Raw genomic sequence first — 18,738 nt, forward strand, 5'->3', positions numbered from 1 at the left:
CACATGGCGGAACATTAAAAAAATAATGTACCGGTAGTGTACCACATGTGTGTTGTTTACGATTTGGGAAAAAATTGAATGTTTGATGTTTTTTATAATGTAAATATAAATAATACAATTCAATATTATGAAAATAATTGCTGGATTTATTTTTTTTGCGAAATTGAAGAAAGTATAAAAATATGAGATTAGGTAGAAAGGATAAAAAGAAAAATTAAATTGAAAATTTAAATTCTCCGTGAAAAAGGGTATTTTAGTGGTTGCCACAAGTCTTTATGGATACGCCTGAAATTCGGCCTATTGCGTTATATATGAACCAGTAAAAAGGTTCATTCATTTAAAAACAAAAATTCTACGAATGAATGCAAGAATATGGGTAATAAAAGTTAGTGCCATAAAATTGTATATTTTGGTAAAAGGTCAAGTTTGTTTTATTATCTTAGGTGGGCCGCTAAATGAAATCAGTGAATGGTTTTTATGCAGATTATGTACCTGTTACTTTGTGGTACCGAAAAATCAGTGAATGTAGGTGCAAAAAATTAAATATTTTTTAAAGTATGGCTGAGGGTTTAAAATCAGTTTTATGATTTAGCCTTAAATAAAACCAAACATTGTACAGGTACCACATCAAAATATGTGCTGATATCCAGAATATAGTTTGCCACAATTTCGCATCGGAAATTGTGGCAAACTATATTTGTTACAATATATGCAAAAAAGCCGATATCCTGCTGTTTAGTTCTTCTCAGACGTTCAGCAAATAATTACAAAAATGCCGCGACCTAAAAATATTATTCTTTTAGATATGTTCAATACAAATGAATCAAACGAAGTTGTGTGTAATTTGCAAAGTTGTAAGAACAAGATTTTAAGTGTACATTCCGGAAATATAGAAAGACACTTAAAGAGATCACATCCTGAGCAATATGCAAACTATATTGAACAAAAACGTGCAATGAAATTACAAAATTGTGTTAACGAAGTATTACTGCGAAGAAATGTAAATCCGAGGAACATCGAACTAGCAATAGTGGAACTATTCACCAAAAATGGACGTCCTCTGCACATGGCCGAAGATAGGGCCTTCAAAATTCTTATGGAACCAGTTTTAAGTTTGCTCGGAATAACAGTCAATGAGCATAATATAATGGAACGAATTATCGCATTTTCCACAAATATTAAAACGGAAATATCTAATGATTTAAAAGGGACATTGTTTTCTCTTAAGATTGATGTAGCAACCAGGTGGGATTTGAGCATGCTCGGTATAAATGTTCAATACATCAAAAATGGTAAAATCATTGTTAAAACATTGGCAGTAAAAGAATTGAAATCAAGTCATACCGGTGAATATATAAAATCTATTATATTGGAAGTTCTAAGAGAATATGGTGTTGATGTACGCAACATTTTTACCATTACAACCGACAATGGATCTAACATGTTAAAAAAGGTAAAAGTGCTGAATTCGGAGTTACAAATGCTTATGGAAGAGGAATCTCAGGATAGCGAAGAAGAAGTTGATTGTGAACAATCGATTTATGAAATTGAGCCAATCGACTTTAATATATCCTCACACCATATTACTAACATTCGTTGTGGTGCCCATACGCTGCAGCTGTGTGTAAATGATGTTCTAAAACAGCCTACAATAAAAGAAAAAACTGAAAACCTAAGACTCGTAGTGAAAAAACTTCGAAGTAAAACGTACATGAGTATTTTTAAAAATGGGCTCCACAAGAAACCTATAATTGACTGTATAACAAGATGGAATTCAACATACAATATGATTGAAAGACTGCTGGAAATAAGAGAAGTTGTAACTACATTAAGCAAGGATAATTCGAAATTATTCATTAGTTCTGCTGACTGGTCTTTCGCAAGTGAATTTGTTGGAATATTTAAACCTATTTACACAGCTACAATGAAACTACAAACTGAACAGCTGTGTTATAGCGAACTATATATTGTAATAATGGATATTACATTCCAAATAGATGCTTTACCAAATACCGAAATGAAAGTGATACTGAAAGAATCATTGAAGACAAGAATGGATAAACTTTTTGATAACGAACTTTTCAACGCAGCCGTGTATTTGGATCCACGTATTAAAGTCTGTATGACAAGCGAACAGAAAACTAGAGCGCAGATGTACATAGTGTCGTTATATAAGCGAATATACTCAAAAGAAGGTACGTTTGCTATATTAATACCAAAAATACATACATATGTTTTTAACTATTACCCTTATTTCTTCAGATTCTACAACAGACAATACGGCCTACACAATACTGGATGAAACTCCATCAACAAGTAATGCATGCACACCGAAATCCTTCTCCGATTACCTGCAAACTTTAGATCCTACCACGCCTACACAGAGTTCTTCAAACATTGATAATTTTGAATCCGATCTATCCACTTATGAAAGAAAATCTAGACTGCCACTAAATGCAAATGTTTTAGAATATTGGGATTCTTCAAACATTATTAGTGGCATTGCGAATATTTTACTGGCAATACCATCAACACAAGTAAGCGTGGAACGCTTATTTTCAGCTATGAAATATATGTTATCCGATCAGCGCAATCGATTGTCACCGTTAAATTTAGAGCATATATTAATGGTAAAAGCCAATGGGATTTTTAATTACAAATTGGGATCAGATTAAAGTTCTTACTGGTGTACTTATATTTTTAGTTTATTACATTTCCTTTTTTACTTTCTATTTATATTATGTTTATTATATTTAACTTGTTTAATTAATTCAATTTTTATTAAAAAATACATTTATGTAATAACAATTAAATACTTATAAATAAATCAGTATTAAGTATGTTTCATTGACATATGACAGTACGTTGTTTTATTTGTTCTTTAATTTCCACTTATACAAAGAGTGATACTAATATCGAATTTTGTGTAATTTTGCAAAGTTGGATAATCTTTAATTTCTTTTATTATAATCATTTTATTCATTTGCAATGCTACATACTAAAAAATCAAACCTTTAATATTATTTTCCCAAATCATAAAAAAACGTATTGATGCCAGTACATTTTTTTAATGTGGTACACTACGATTTTTTAGTGCTCCGATTGCGGAACACTACGTTTTTTAGTGCTCCGACTCCGGAACACTACGATTTTTTAGTGCTCCGAGTGCAGTACACTACGATTTTTTAGTGCTCCGACTGCGGTACAGTACGATTATCGTTGTGTTCCGGTACAGTATCACTAAAATATTTTTTAGTGGTAGTGTACCGGTACACTACCGCTAAAAAAATTTTTAGTGATACTGTACCGGTACAGTACACTATGTTAGTGTACTGTTTATTTTCGAACGCTGATGAAAACACACCAGTGATTGAATAAAAGAAAAAAGGTGTTAAACCCCCCAACCCAACTTCCCCCACCATTTTCATACTCGTACATCATCGTAGTCATTGTTTACCCTTAGGATAACATCCCCAAGCCATTGAGTCGTAAGCTGCAACCGATTGAAATCTTTTTAAATACCCATCACCAACGAATATATAGCGCCTGAGTGTTTAGTAATTTAAAAAAAGATTAATGGATTTCCATCGGTAGCCAATATTGAATAGCTTTTTTCGTAAAGACGCAGCAAATTTAATTTAAAGACGAGGTAACAAAGCCTTAAGAAAGTACGTCTATTGAAAGCAAGTTACGGGAGGAGAATGTGGAAATTCTTTAGAATTTCATTAAATGTGCCTATACTAAATATATAACATACTTAATGAAATTTGAATATTTATTAATGACAACAAGAATGGCTTCTTCAAAATCAGTCCCAACAGGCGAAGAAATGTTATTCATCAGCGCAAAATTTTTAAACACAATACTAAAAAATCAAATAAAAATATTTTAAACTTTTCGCTGTATTTTTTGAAAATTTACAAAAAATTCTTTAGAAAAACCATGTCTAAAGGTCAGCAAAACTGTATCTCTCGAAAACGCATGAGAAAATCTATGATGACCTTAAAATACCCCTCTATAACTCATAAGAAAAATACACTTTGAAAAGCCTCTAAATATTTCCCAATTATTTATAAGAAAATCCACATGGAAAGACCTTGAAATATAAAAAGTAAAAAAATCATTAAAAATCAATAATGGTAGGGCTATAAAAAGCTTCACTATTGAAGACTCCTCGTTGAATGCTTAAAAATATATATAAACATTTATTTACAACTCCCTCCTGGAAGTCCTCTAAATATTCCTGACAAATCCTTGTTAGAATGTTTCTAAGTTCCCTCAGAAAGAAGGTCTCAAATATATTTACACGAAATCCGTTTCAAGCCATTTGGAGTCGATCTAAGCACGCCCGGCAATCTATCTCCGAAAATTTTGAATAACTATAACCGTCATAACATGGTTCAGTGATCCATAGATCGTATGTCAATATTGGATGTATCGGTTCACTCCTTCCAGCAACTCTCCAAAAATACGGTGAAAATTTGGGTGAATAAACGTCCTGTAAAATGTAATTTCGATCTTGATCGAACTAAGCAATATTTTTCTTGTATAAGTGAAATTGGAAAAACTTTTTGGTACTCCACCCTCCTGCTCACAAAAAGTTCAAAACCTTCCCAAAAAATACATGAGATTTGTATTGAGCGAAAAGAGTACCCCATATAGTTCAGACTTGGCACATATCAATATTTAAATAAATCTTAGGTCAGGTGGGAAAACGGACAATATTGGACCATTCATTATTGTACCTCTCGCCAAACAAAAACAAAAAAAAAAAAACAATGTAAAAAACATGAAACTCTGCGAACCGAACTCTCAATTCCCTCCACCATTAAGTAAGGAAACCATTTTTAAATTATAGTGTCTGGATTAGAACGTATTCCAATTTAACCTGCAAATAACAGTGGTATCGGTTGAAAAATTCCGTTAGTTTTCAAAATACCATAAAGTCAATTGAACCATTATTATATTCCATATATATATAAATATGTAGAAACAGTGAACCTATATGGCGATGCTTTGACACTAGTGGTAGGACCCGTTATGACCGTTATATAGGCTATAGGAATACATTGACCTATATATACAGGGTAATATGAAAAAACTGCTACCAACTTCAGACAGCTGTCATTTCTAAGCCATCTGACAGCTATTAAAATTATTCCAGTGAAAGCTCATTATATTGTTTACAAACGTGCAAAAGCATTTTAATGAGAATTTTTTCGGAAAAAAATTATTCGTGGTGGAATTCAAGCGTAATAGTGTGATTTCTTTATACAGGGTTGCCTATATCCGACGGACCCATCTGGCAACGCCATAACTTTTGACAGAGATGTCACATCGCTTAATGACATACCGCGTTTGAAGCGTCAGTCCAAACAGATTTTTACCGTGAAACAATACACGCCACGCGAGCGCTCTGAAATAGATGAAATTTACATTCAACAGAAGAAGTCAATTGTGAAAACTCAACGTGCTTTTAAAACAGTCATGGGTCCGTCGAATATTGGCAACCCTGTATTTGTCTGGAAAGCCACAAGTGGTTATCGTTAGAACACTCCACTATCGCTTGAAGCGACCTGATCGAATCCCACGTCGCAGTGGCCGAAAAATGGCTCGTGAGCTGAACATACCGCAATATTCCATTCTGCAATTATTGAAAATTGAGTTCGGGGTAAAGCCATTGGAATTCCAAAAAGTGCAAGAACAGAAAGAAAATAGACTCAAAAGAGCTAAAGAGTTGCTTCGCTTCGCCTAAAGTGGTGAACTGCCGAATTTGGTTTTCTCCGATGAGAAAACATTTGTTGTCCATGCAGTTTTTAAACAAACAAAATGATCGTGTCTGCTTGTCAAAGAGGTCAGCTGAAAATGTGCACCTTCGGTTGGCCACCAGAACTCAAATGCCAGCCATGGTGATGGTGTGGGCCGCCATAACAGCCGATGGTTGCTCTCCGCTCGTATTAATTGACCGTGGCATCAGAATAAATGCCAAATACGGGGAATGTATTGTGGAGGGTGTATTAAAGCCTTGGGCACGCAAACATTTTGGCCGCAGAGCTTGGACATTCCGACAGGACTCAGCACCATCGCACTTGGTACGCGCAACCCAAGAATGGTTATAAAATTAGGTTCCTCGATTTATTTCCAGCGCACAATGGCCACCAAAATCTCCGGATACCAATCCGTTGGACTATTGAGTCTGGAGTATTTTGGAAAGCAAGGTTGACACTAAAAATACCAAAGTGTTCATCACCTCAAGCAAGCGCTTCGCCGAGAATGGGCTAAAACACCGCAGGGTTTCATTGGCCGTTTGAAGGCCATAATTCATGCCAAAGATGACAAATTCGAACAAATCTAAACTTATTTTGAAATTCTATATTTAAAATTTTTAAACTATATTTAAAACTTTTTTGCTTTCATTCAATAAAATTAAAAAAAAACTGAAAAAATTATGGCGTTTGACTTTGTTGCAGTTTTTTTCTCGCCCTGTATATATACTATAAATACCAAATCCCAAAAATAGAGTATAATCATTAAACTACCGAAAACTTGGTCTCATATTTACAAATCCGTGGAAAATGTTGTCTAAAATTATTAAAATATCGAATATCGGGAGGTACCGTTATATGAAGACTATACGAAATAGTGCCATTTTCAATATCAACCATCCTAGACACAATACAAAATATTGGGCCAAATTTCAAAGTTCTGCGCAAATACAAATCTGTATCGTGATTTCAACAGACAGGCGGACGGACAGAGTCCGTCATAAAATATATGCACTTAATGGGGTCTCCAACGAATATTAGGAGGTGTTACAAACGGAATGGCAAATTTAATGTACAAGGAGGGTATTATAAAAGCCGATATAGTCGAATTTTGGAGAATGGACAATATTTGACCACTCCTTCCGGTCCTATCCTACAATATGTCAAAATTTTTATACACGGTATTTTGATGATCGGTATTTTGATGATTTTAGCGACATTATTCACCGGAATTCTTTCAACTTTGGTATTTGAAGTTCGTAATGGATACTACACCCTAAGTCAAAAAATGAGCCATGTAGGTCCACGTCTTCGTATAGCCCCCATATACCGTACCCCCCGATATTCGGTATTTTGATAATTTTAGCGACATTATTTACCGGGATTAATTCAAATTTTGCATATGAAGTTCGTAATGGATACTTCAGCCCATGCCAGAAAATTGTCTGTGCAGGTCCACGTCTTCGTATATTCCCAATTTAACGGTACCCCCTATATTCGGTATTTTGATGATCTTTTCTTCAAGTTTCGCATTTAAATATTGTAATAACTTATGACAAAAGTTGCCTATGCTGGTTCACGTCGTCGTATAGGCATTCGGTATTTTTAAGATTTTAACCAAACTAAAATCCATATAAACCATAATATAATAAATCCCTTTTGAACAATACTTCTTATAATTCAAAACATTTGAAACCCAACACCCTTTTTATGGCGACACTTCAGTCTGAGTCCTTTTAACAATAATTACATTTCTTGTCCTTAGCCTTGTGTAATTGAATAAAATCATACAGTTGATGAAAATTGATTACAATTCAAGAGTACTTACATTTCGAGAACTTCAAACATACAAATAAATATTCCATAAAATCTGCATACGGACAAATTCACACGAACAAGTTCTTCGTTTTTTTAACGACTTTTATTTCACTTCACAGGAGTTCCAAATTAAATCCTAAATCGAATTATTTATTTTAACGTTCAAACGACACGCACTCTAAGGACATACGAAGTTAACTGTATTTGTAGGTAGTATGACACACACACTCACGCTCACACACCTACAGACAGACAGCCAGACATACGTTTGTTCGTTTCGTTTACCGGATGAAGGCGACAGGCAACACTGATTTTACGGCTCTAATAAGAATATGAATGGAATGACTTCCATTAACTTTTCATTGAAATTTACTGCCAAATCTTATTAGCACACAATATTTTCGTTAGTTGTTGTTGTTGTTATTATTTCTTTTCGTGGGTATGTTAGCATGTGTCGGGAAAATCCAAATCACTTAAATTAGTGTTTAAACACTAACTCTACACACTTTTGTCGATAGAAAATATATTCTTTAATATTTTCAAATTGATTTTTTTTTTAATTACTCGCATTCGTTTATTTTTAACTTTGTTTTTCCTTCTACTTTTCACGAATTTTAATATTCACTTGTTTTTCAAACTTTCTAACTGCTATTTCTTCAATATTCAATTTTTTATTTTTCAAAATAATTCAACAAATAACACTTTTTATCAGATTTGTTACTTTTTCTACCGTAATTATCCGCTATTTGCGACCGCTTCGGACAACAACATATACGCGAATGATGAATTTTGAATTAGGAAAACCGTTAAACCACTGTTAACCTGTCGAACATTGTAACATAATACTGTTATCGCTTCCAATACACAGAGCACTCACGCAGACCTACAACAATACAGTTAATATGGTGGCAAAACAATTGTTGAACGTCATCAGACGTGTATACCACCTGTTAAAAATATAAACACTGTTTTTTTGTTTGTGGTGGGTGAGAGAGGGCGAGAGTATGGATTTGTAGTTTTGTCGCTCCGAAGCGTACACACAGCCACACACACATATAATCTGGACTAAAGGCAACAACCCTTAAAATAATAATTCGTCGAATTTCTCCTCCTGAGAGGAGAATAAACTGGAGAAGTGTAGCAATTGTTTTTTTTTTCCTTTGATATTTTTTCACTCTCTCAATGACATACAACGTAACTGAACAATGAAGCTACTTAGAAAAACAACACTAATCTATATTTTTCTCTTACATTCATATTTAATTGTTGTTATTATTGTTTTTTGCATAGTTTTATTATTATTACATTATAATTCATATTTTTAATATTAATGATATAACAATTATGTTGATTGTTATAATTTAAAGCAATATTTTATCGATTTAAGTCTAGTCTTAGATGAGAAGACCTTCTGTTCTTTGAGCAGAATACCTTGTATTCAATATGGAGACTATGGGTAGACCCTCTGACTATGAAGAAGACTTCTGGTCCTCTATGAGGAAGACCTTCTGGTCTTCTATGAGGAAGACCTTCTGGTCTTCTATGAGGAAGACCTTCTGGACTTCTATAAGGAAGACCTTCTGGTCTTCTATGAGGAAGACCTTCTGGTCTTCTATGAGGAAGACCTTCTGGTCTTCTGTGAGGAAGACCTTCTGGTCTTCTTTGAGGAAGACCTTCTGGTCTTCTATGAGAAAGACGTTCTGATCTTTTTAGAGAGGAGCTGTGAAGAGACAATATGGTCTTCTGTGAGAAGACCATTTTCTCTTTTATGAGCGGACCTTCTGGTCTTCTTTTAGAAGGCCTTCTGGGCTTCTCTACCATGACCTTCGGCACTTCTATGAGCGGAACTTTGGTTTTCTAACAGAATACCTGCTAATGTTCGATGAGAAGAAAATCGGGTCATCTATTTGTGGAACTTCTGGTCTTGTATTAATGTGACTCTCCGGGGGTTTGAAGGAGACATTTCTTTCATATAAGCGATAAGTTGATTTCGAGAAGTGGACCTGTCAATTGGCCTCCAAGGTCGTGCGATTTGACACCTCTCGATTATTTCCTGTGGTGTTACGTGAAGTCACTGGTCTATGCTGATAAACCAGCAACAATTGACGCCTTGGAAGCTAGCATTGTTCGTATTATTCGTGACATACGACCAGCAGTGCTCGAAGAAGTGGCCAAAACTTGGACGTCCAGAATGCACTTCGTCAAAAACAGCTACGGTGCCCACATGCCCGAAATCATTTCCAAATGTTAATGTCACGTATTGATCTTTCAAAAAAAAAATTGATTAAAATTTAATTTTTTGTGTTATTTTTTACAATTTAAAGTTCTATCGGGCTGTATAATCCGAAAATAATAACATAAGTGTGTATGACGCCCTGTATTATGTCACTTGGTTGGGAAACATGCTATGCAGACAATATAATTACAGGGTGATACAAAAAATATGTGCCTACTTATTTTACAGGGTGACATTTGTTAACGGTAATTTTATAATTATGGACCATAGTTAACATTGAGTTTGACGATTTCAGAAATTTACAAGCGTCTGTCCGCATATACATATTTATAAGACTAACCATGGAATAAAAAACAGAGTCTAACTAGTGAAAAAGCAGCAGTGGACAAATATTAGACGTCTGGTGCACAATAAAAAGTAAATCGGACGAAGTTATATATGGGAGCTATATCCAAATCTGAACCGATCTCGATAAAATTTAGCAAATGTATTTCTGAGCTATATTTGATATATTTCCCCAAATATTGTTGTTGCAGAGTGCATATTACGGCGGTGGTGGACAAAAATAACAAATCGGATGAACAATATATATGGGAGCTATAGCTATATCTGAACCGATTTCGATCAAATTCGGCATACATATTTTCAGGCCTAATTTGGGTGTATATGCAAAATTCCATACAATTCAAGCCGATATTACACGTTTGGTGCGCAATAAAAGGCAAATCGGACGAAGATATATATGGGAGCTATATCTAAATTTTGACCGATTATTTCCAATTTCAATAGGATTCGTCCTTGGGCCAAACAAATGATCTGTGCAAAATTTCATCTGGATCGGGCAATAAATGCGACCTGTACTTTGTTTACAAAAATACATAGACAGACGGACGGACATGCATAAATCGACTCAGAATGTGATTCTATGCAGATCATCAAAAGGAACTATGGGTCTATCTCGTTTCCTTCTGCCTGTTACAAACAAATGCACAAAGACATAATACCCTGACCACCTTGTGGTGTAGGGTATAAATATAATTCGTCATAAATTTTCTGCAATTTTCTGTCACAGGCTGTAGTAGCCATTACAAAGTGCAAATACGAAATTTTAAACATTTCCGGTGAATCATCAAAATACCGGCTATACGAAAACAATTTTAGACAATTTACTGTCATAGGCTGTAAATACTAAATTTGAAACAATTCCCGTGAATAATGTCTCTAAAATCATCGAAGTACCTAATATCGGGAGGTACCGATATTTAGAGACTATACGAAAACCTGGATCTGCATAGACAATTTTCTGTCATACACTGTAGTACCCATTAAGAAAATATGAAACGTCGCTAAAATCATCAAAATACCGAATATAGGGAGGTACCGTTCTATAGGGACTATACGCAGACGTGGACCTGCATAGTCAATTTTCTGTCACAGGCTATAGTACCCATTACAAACTAAAATTTTATCAGCCTACTTCAATTCGTTCGGGAGTTAGAGCGATTTCCACAGACGGACGGTCATCGTTAAATTTACATAGAATTTTATTTTGATCAAAGAATACACATACTTTGTGGGGTCTTAAATGTATATTTCGAGTTGTAACAAATGGAATGACAAACTTAACATATCCTCCACACTATGGTGGAGGGCATAAAAACCATTCCTTTAAATTTCGAATCTCTTGTAAAATATGGTGCAATATATTAGTTGTTTGCGCTTTAGATCCACTGTGCCTCTCGAAATATTTTCCAAAAATATATATGTCTATGTCGGTTGACTCCGATATCAACATATTTAGTTATAGGTCATTATATGGTATGAAATATGCAATATCGGCTTACTTAATTTTATTTAGCATGGAAATAGTTATTCTGTATTACATTTGTTCTATACAATGCCACAATAAACAAAAAAGCAATCAGTTTTACGCCTGTTTAAAAACACAGTTCATGTCATTAATCAGTAACCTACTATAACATAATATCATTATGTCCCTTCAAAACACCAGCATGTAAGTTTTTGTTTTCCTTTTTTTATTAAAAAAATAATTACTCTAAGGATTTTTGTTGTTGTTGTTGTAAGAATGTCAAGTGCATTAAGTTTGACTTACAGAATGATGAAGAAGAAATAAAATAATTTCGCATATATCATCGCTAAGAATTCCATGTCAACATTATTCTTATACGAAACTGGGACATATAAGAATATACCGCTCAGTAAGTTATTACTTTAATAAAATAGTCTTTTTACATTTGTTTTCCTTTATATTTTTTACAAAAAAACACAAATAGGAAAATATCTTCTATAAATGAAGACAATACATTTTATATATAAAAAAAAGTCGGCTTAAAAATAGTTTGCGAAATTTTTAAAAGCCATAAAACCGTAACTGCTGTTTCTTATAACTCAACTTTAAAAGGAAGACATCTCTTACTAGCGGCCTGGCTTATCGTTTCCACTGCGGACTCTTCCATAATAACAAAATCTCAAAAAATTCCAAGAAAAAAGACTTTCGATATGAAATGATAAATTATATGAACGTTGTTGAGGTGTGAGTGGTAGTGGTGGTGTTGAAATTACTGATGATCTTATTGTAAAGCTACATCTGCTTATTGTTGTTTAACAGCCTTTTTAGGTTTGGGACTCTGGGTTTGTTTGGGACTGCTTTGTTTGCCGGGCTTGGGCGATGTTTTGGGTGTCTTTGACTTGGGTGGAGATTTTTCTGTAATAAAAATAAAATATTGAATTTAAAACGTGAAATGCTAGAGAGCACTTAAAACACTTACGCAAAGCACGCAAAGTTTCTTGTGGCAACCATTCGTAGTCAATTGTGCTGTCGTTAGCGGTACCAGTTTCAATGGTCTTCTTGGCAGCGGAACGCTTGCGCTTGCCGGAAGAGCCCAACAAGTATTGTTGACCAATAACCAATAGCAGAACAACGACACCAGCCAACAAAACATACAAGAAGAAAGTTTCACCATCAAGACCCTCATCAACTTCAGAGATCAAGACGGTTTCGTTGAAGACAGCTTCGCTGAATTGGACACCATTGGAGTCACGGTAGTTCATGGCAATATTCAAACCGAAGGGACGTCCAGCAAATTGGTCAGAGGGCAAGAATGAGTAAGAGACGGTAGCTTCAGAACCAGGCTTGACTTCACGGTTGTAAGCGATGGCAGAGAAGTTTTGAATGTAGTAGTTGAAGTCCATGGGATAACGGAACGAAGCTTCGACAGATTCAACAACGAAATCATTGGGGCCCTTGTTGGTGAAACCAATCAAGAATTCAACAGGCTTGCCACCGGGCAAATCCAATTGTTGACCTGGTGTATAAGTGGGCTTGGTAAACAGTAAGAAGGTATCGGCATAGGGCGATGTCGTTTGTAGTGGCTCGGAATCATCTTCGGTTTCGGCATCTTCTCCAGTTACGGAACCATCATCACCATCAGCTTCCACAATATCATCCTCAACAACATCCTCGGCGAAGGCGGAAAATTTGTTGGCTATAAAGTGAAAGTTAAATTAGGTTATTTACAAACTACACAAATAGTTCTGACAATCAAATCAATGCCAACACACCATTTACCAAGATTTTATGCGAAATCTTGCATTATTTTTTTATAATTTAACAATTTTCATTCAAAAATAAGCATTTTCATTATTGCAATGACTTTTCCAATTGTCAAAAAACACTGAGGTCGTCGTTGTGTTTCTGCCACGTCAAATTACGTCGGCACTCGAATTCTCTTGCAATGCAAGCAACACAACAACAACTCAAATGTCTTCATTTATCTCTTTACACACACGTACGCACACACACACATTCAATAACTTTGATTTGATACAATTTTCTAACAAAAATAATAGTTATTTACTTACGGGCATTGAAAGTGCAGATGATTGTTGGCAGAACCAACAATAAAATTAGCATGTAATTTTTCATTTTGTAATTAATGTCTTATTCAATCCACTCGACTATATCAAAATAAAGCACAAAATTATGCCGCGACTCACACGCTCCCCTACAAAACTGATGTGACGACAGCGAAATCAGAAAAACGTATGAAAGCCGAAGTATGGGAGAAAACACACAAACGAAGATTTGTTGTTGTCATTAACGAAATGTTTCATACGTGTCCGAGTTGTCAAATTTGGTTATTTGTCATTTCGACTTGGGAAGTGTTTGGACATTGATAAAATTGTTGTCAAATTAACTGGGTGATTCATTTAGTATTGTATTTCTATAGATGACCATTTAATATAAATTTTTATATTAATTTTTGTGCAAAATGAGAAACATATATAACATATGAGACTAAATATTAAGCTGGCAAATACAAAATTAGAAGATTGTCTGAATCAAAGTTATATTAAGTCAGTCATGACATAGCACAAAGTTAGAACACGTTTACAAAAGATAGGACAAATTTGTTTATATACAGGGTGATATAAATAAAAATAAAGTCAAACGCCATAATTTTTACATTTTATTGATAAAATCAAAAAATGTCGGAAATAGCATGAACATTTAGAATAAGTTTATATTTGTTCGAATTGACACGAATTATGGCCTTCAAACGGCTAATGAAACCGTCACAAGTTACCCGAATGTTGCTCTGGGGTATTTTGGCCCATTCCCGGCGAAGCGCTTGCTTGAGGTGATCGACAATTTAGTATTTTTTAGTGCCAACCTTGCTTTCCAAAATACTCCAGACACAATTGTCCAACGGATTGATATGATGCTGGCCATTGTGCGCTGGAAATGAAGCGAGGAACCATGGTACAATGAATTCAAGGTAGGGCAGAACTACCATATGATTTAATTTTTTTTTATTTTTCTGCCTTAATATGTCAACTTCATTTGCTTATGTGTGTGTCTTCTTTTCAATAATAAAAAATTGTTCAGAAAATATTCAAATTCGGGTGTTTTCAAAATGCTTATTGCAACGAATGCATCAACAAAATCTACAGTTTTTGTCGCGAAATAAACCATAAGAGATATATAGAACATGATATTGAAACGAAATTTTGACCATTCATTCAGTTTTCGCGGTTTTAAATTATTTATTCAAAATCAATGCAACAAGTTGTTTGTTTTTTTATTGTTTTGATAGTAATTCTGACATTACAAGCCAAACAGGTAGACCTTTATACTTGCAATTTTTTCAAACTTGACCTACCTTCTCTTCATTGTACCATGCGAGGAACCATATTTTGTTAACATTCTTGGGTGGCGCGTGCTGAGTGCGATGGTGCTGAGTCCTGTTTGAGTCTCCAAGGTTTGCGGCCAAAATTTTTGCGTGCCCAAGGCTTTAAAACACCCTCCAGAATATTTTCGCGATAATATTCGGCATTTACTCTGATTCTACGGTGGATTAATACGAGCGGAGATCGACCATAGGCTGGTATGGCGGCGCACACCATCACCATGGCCGGGGCTTGAGTTCTGGTGGCAAACCGAAGGTGCATATGTTCAGCTATCCTCTTTTGCAAACTGCTACACAACGAATGTTTTCTCATCGGAGAAAACCAGATTCGGCAGTATACCCCTTTCGGCTAAGTGAAGTAGCTCCTTGCACTTCTTGGAATTTCAATGGCTTTACCCTGAGCTCATTTTTCAATATTTGTCGAATGGATCTCAATTTTTTTGCCGAATTCAGTTTACGAGCCATTTTTCGGCCACTGCGACGCGATCAAGTCGCCTCTTTACTTTTTGAACCATTTATGCTGACGCTGTTTTTTTTTTCGTCGTCTTCCTTGACGTCGGGCTACTCTACCAGTATCACGGTAACGAGCGATGGTACGAGACACAGAAGATTTATTCTCATTTAAATGCTGGAGTGCTCTAACGATAGCCACTTGTGTTTTTCTAGTCAAATATAAAGACATCACGCTTGAATTCCATCACGAATTACTTTTTGTCTGGAAAATTGTCACCAAAATGCTTTTGTACGCTTGTAAACAATATAATAAGCTGTCACTGAAAGAATTTTAACAGCTGTCGGACGAGTGGCTTAGAAGTGACAGCAGTCTGAAATTGGTTGTTGTTTTTTAATCTCACCCTGTATATTGGAGAAACCCCAAAAAATATTAATAAAATATGTTTTTTTTTGCACAGAATTGGGTTTTGCACTAAATAGAGTTACAACAAAATAATACTATTTGTTGCCCGTAAAGAAAAAAATACGAATTTTGAAATAATTTCAAATCATTTTCTTTTGGTGCCCCTGCTTTGTTAAGACATATACACAGTTTGGGACATCGTAATATTATAATTTTGATTAAAACTTTGTTAGTTTGTACTAAATTAAAGAAAGGTTTGAAAATTGCTAATTGTTTTGCTCCAGAACCTGTGGTACAATACGGAGGCTATACCCGTTTCCTGTAAGAATTATTCACAAATAGATTCAACAACACTAGAACATATTAAAACATAGAATATTTTGTTTTACCCCAAAAAAACATTTCGCCTCGACTTTAATACAATTTTGACAATCAACCCCCTCTTAGTAATGAATTTGACTAAACAAGCAATAAGTCCCTGTTTCATAAGCGATTATACCTTTCTTAAGGATAAAGAAATTTTATGGTTTTTTTCAACAGCACAGAAAATATAGGTATTTAACACTGAAATGATAGTTATGAGTCATCCAGTAACGACGGGATATCAACTCACGATACCCTCTCGATTACAACTCTGTTGTTGCGAAAAATTTGACATTCAATGGGCACACTGAACGAAGATTCAACGAAACAAAACAAATTCATCAAAAATTAACGAAAAATTCTTTCTTTTCGTTTCCGGCTGTCACTTTGTGCGTGTGTCACACGTGAATTTTTTTATACAAAAATCACAAATTTTTTAATAAAACATGGATAAACCAGTTGTTTGGGCACGTGTTATCAAAGTTTTGGGCCGCACTGGCTCCCAGGGTCAATGTACCCAAGTCAAAGTGGAGTTCATTGGTGAACAAAACCGTCAAATCATCCGCAACGTTAAGGGACCCGTTCGTGAAGGCGATATCTTGACATTGTTGGAATCTGAACGTGAAGCCAGAAGACTTCGCTAGAGAGCTATGGTGGTCAAAGCTGACTGGAGGGCGGAGTATGACTTTTGCTGGATTTATTGCAAATTCTGAAATGGATTTTATTTTATATTAAATATAAAAGTTTCAGTGATGTTACCAAAAAAAATAATGTTTAATAAAATAACAAAAGTCCCCTTCGGACAGCTTTGAAGATGTAATAATAAATAAGAAAAGTGTGTTTTTGTTATTAATTTGTTACACAGAAGTGGACTACAGGAATTGTTGAAACGTGTTTTGTTTGTGTGTGTGTACGGAAAAAGCATTGGAGGCCATGCGTTTTTCATGAACGTCGATATTTTTGTTGTTGTGAAAATGATAGGGAAATGTGCAATTTTGCAAATCGAGTTGCAAATTTGACCGCCTCATTTTGAGTTTGTTGAGTACTATGATTGATCGTGTTTTAGAACTATTATGGTTTATTTTTTGTACTTAGAGAACAATTAATTATTATTATTATCATTTATTATTAAAAGAAATCTGTATGTGGTACAATTTGTAAACAAATTTACGTTTTGAAGGGAAGGAATTGTGGATACATTTTGAAATTTCAAATAGACCTTGAAATTAATACCGGCTGGTAGAGATACCATGGGAGGAAGGAGGTAAACAATCAAAGTTTTAGGAGAAGCAGTCATGAATATCAATTGGGGCTTTCAGATAAACAAAAACTGGTGGCCACCGTTTTATAAGAGTGATCCAGGACCTGAACTCACATGAACTGTTTTTGTGAGGATGTGTTCTTCGGCGCTATATGGAGTTCATAGCAAAATCTTGGCTATTATCGAAAAGTTGTTTTAGGGTTTCTGAGATTTAAAATATTGGGCAAATAGAAGAGAGACTCTCCCTAATAGAAGTTGAATCTGTTAGCACTTCCAGGTTGGCAAAAAAGCTATGTTGGTTTTAAAACCTAAAACATATTATTTCTTCAATACTTTTTTAAATCCAAATACTTTCCTATTTTTACTTACAGCTTCTTTAATCAAGAATGGACACAATTGGTCTAAAGGTCTATGAGCTATGCCGCTGCAATCTATGCAAGGGACATCCTATACCCTATACCGAAAAACAAGTTCAACCAAAATGACAATGATTTAAACACAATGGCTGACAAAATGTAAAAGTTACGTGCAAGCACCCTACTCGCAAAAATTAAATCAAATTTGGTACTATATATTCTTTGGCGGTTTCCAATCGAATCGGTTTCCATCAAATACCTTAAAGCTTCAAGTTTAAATGCGTCTAATTAACAATATCCAAAGACATTATATACTGCTCTACATCATGTGTAGGAAGGAATACCAAATCCTTTCTCTCATAAACTCTTTTTGATAAGGCTCTCCAGTGCCAAGAAATGAAAGTCCTGGACAAAATTTCACACGGCAAAAAGGTGTACCTACCTTTTGTCCAATAACACAAGGCATCAATAGAGTAGACGTTTAATTTCCATTACATCTCCATCTTCAAATAGTTATATCAGTAATGACCACTGTCATTACATTTGGAAGGATTTTAGCCCATTTCTAACGTTTTGAGGGAATTTATGAATCGAATGTTACGTAGCGCGATCGAGGGATCAATATTTTTTATGTATACTTTACACTAAACTCACAAACGACCGGACCACTAGTCATTTGAAGAGGGCGACCCACAAAGACTTTATTCCGTAGGCAAATCTTTTTATTCCGAAGGTAAATCTTAAAACCCATATATAGCTAACCAGTGTTGTCAAATTCATACAGGGTGAAATAAAAAAGCTGCAAAAAAGTCAAACGCCATAATTTTTACATTTTTTTAATTTAATTGAATGAAAGCAAAAAATGTCGCAAAG

At 34.8% G+C, this 18,738-nt stretch overlaps 5 protein-coding genes across 5 annotated transcripts in view; 3 read left to right on the forward strand and 2 right to left on the reverse strand.

The window, feature by feature from the left end:
• The window catches only part of LOC109613174 (uncharacterized), a 258,271-nt gene extending 249,940 nt beyond the window's left edge, over nucleotides 1-8,331 (reverse strand). The window contains exon 1 of the mRNA XM_059120929.1: nucleotides 7,594-8,331. The gene's annotated coding sequence lies outside the window, so the exon portion shown is untranslated. The remainder of the gene's footprint in view (nucleotides 1-7,593) is intronic.
• LOC131801841 (uncharacterized) lies at nucleotides 766-1,704 on the forward strand. Its single transcript, XM_059120827.1, has 3 exons — nucleotides 766-1,265; nucleotides 1,320-1,624; nucleotides 1,678-1,704. The coding sequence occupies exons 1-3, from the start codon at nucleotides 773-775 to the stop codon at nucleotides 1,702-1,704; spliced, it is 825 nt and encodes a 274-aa protein (XP_058976810.1). The 5' UTR covers nucleotides 766-772.
• Nucleotides 1,649-2,786, forward strand: LOC109611988 (uncharacterized). Its single transcript, XM_059120928.1, has 2 exons — nucleotides 1,649-2,195; nucleotides 2,263-2,786. The coding sequence occupies exons 1-2, from the start codon at nucleotides 1,712-1,714 to the stop codon at nucleotides 2,673-2,675; spliced, it is 897 nt and encodes a 298-aa protein (XP_058976911.1). The 5' UTR covers nucleotides 1,649-1,711; the 3' UTR covers nucleotides 2,676-2,786.
• Nucleotides 8,332-11,834: 3,503 nt separating the features above from the next.
• On the reverse strand, nucleotides 11,835-13,909 carry LOC101901031 (translocon-associated protein subunit alpha). Its single transcript, XM_005186211.4, has 3 exons — nucleotides 13,702-13,909; nucleotides 12,609-13,325; nucleotides 11,835-12,544 (listed from the first exon to the last, which is right to left on the reverse strand). Exons 1-3 carry the CDS (start codon nucleotides 13,763-13,765, stop codon nucleotides 12,432-12,434), a joined length of 894 nt encoding a protein of 297 aa, XP_005186268.1. The 5' UTR covers nucleotides 13,766-13,909; the 3' UTR covers nucleotides 11,835-12,431.
• Nucleotides 13,910-16,600: 2,691 nt separating this feature from the next.
• On the forward strand, nucleotides 16,601-17,083 carry LOC101901203 (small ribosomal subunit protein eS28). The gene has a single exon (XM_005186212.3). It carries the CDS (start codon nucleotides 16,695-16,697, stop codon nucleotides 16,890-16,892), a length of 198 nt encoding a protein of 65 aa, XP_005186269.1. The 5' UTR covers nucleotides 16,601-16,694; the 3' UTR covers nucleotides 16,893-17,083.
• The last annotated feature ends 1,655 nt before the right edge of the window (nucleotides 17,084-18,738 follow it).

Source organism: Musca domestica, unplaced genomic scaffold (genome assembly GCF_030504385.1).
Source record: "Musca domestica strain aabys unplaced genomic scaffold, Musca_domestica.polishedcontigs.V.1.1 18, whole genome shotgun sequence".
NCBI classification, from domain to species: domain Eukaryota; kingdom Metazoa; phylum Arthropoda; class Insecta; order Diptera; family Muscidae; genus Musca; species Musca domestica.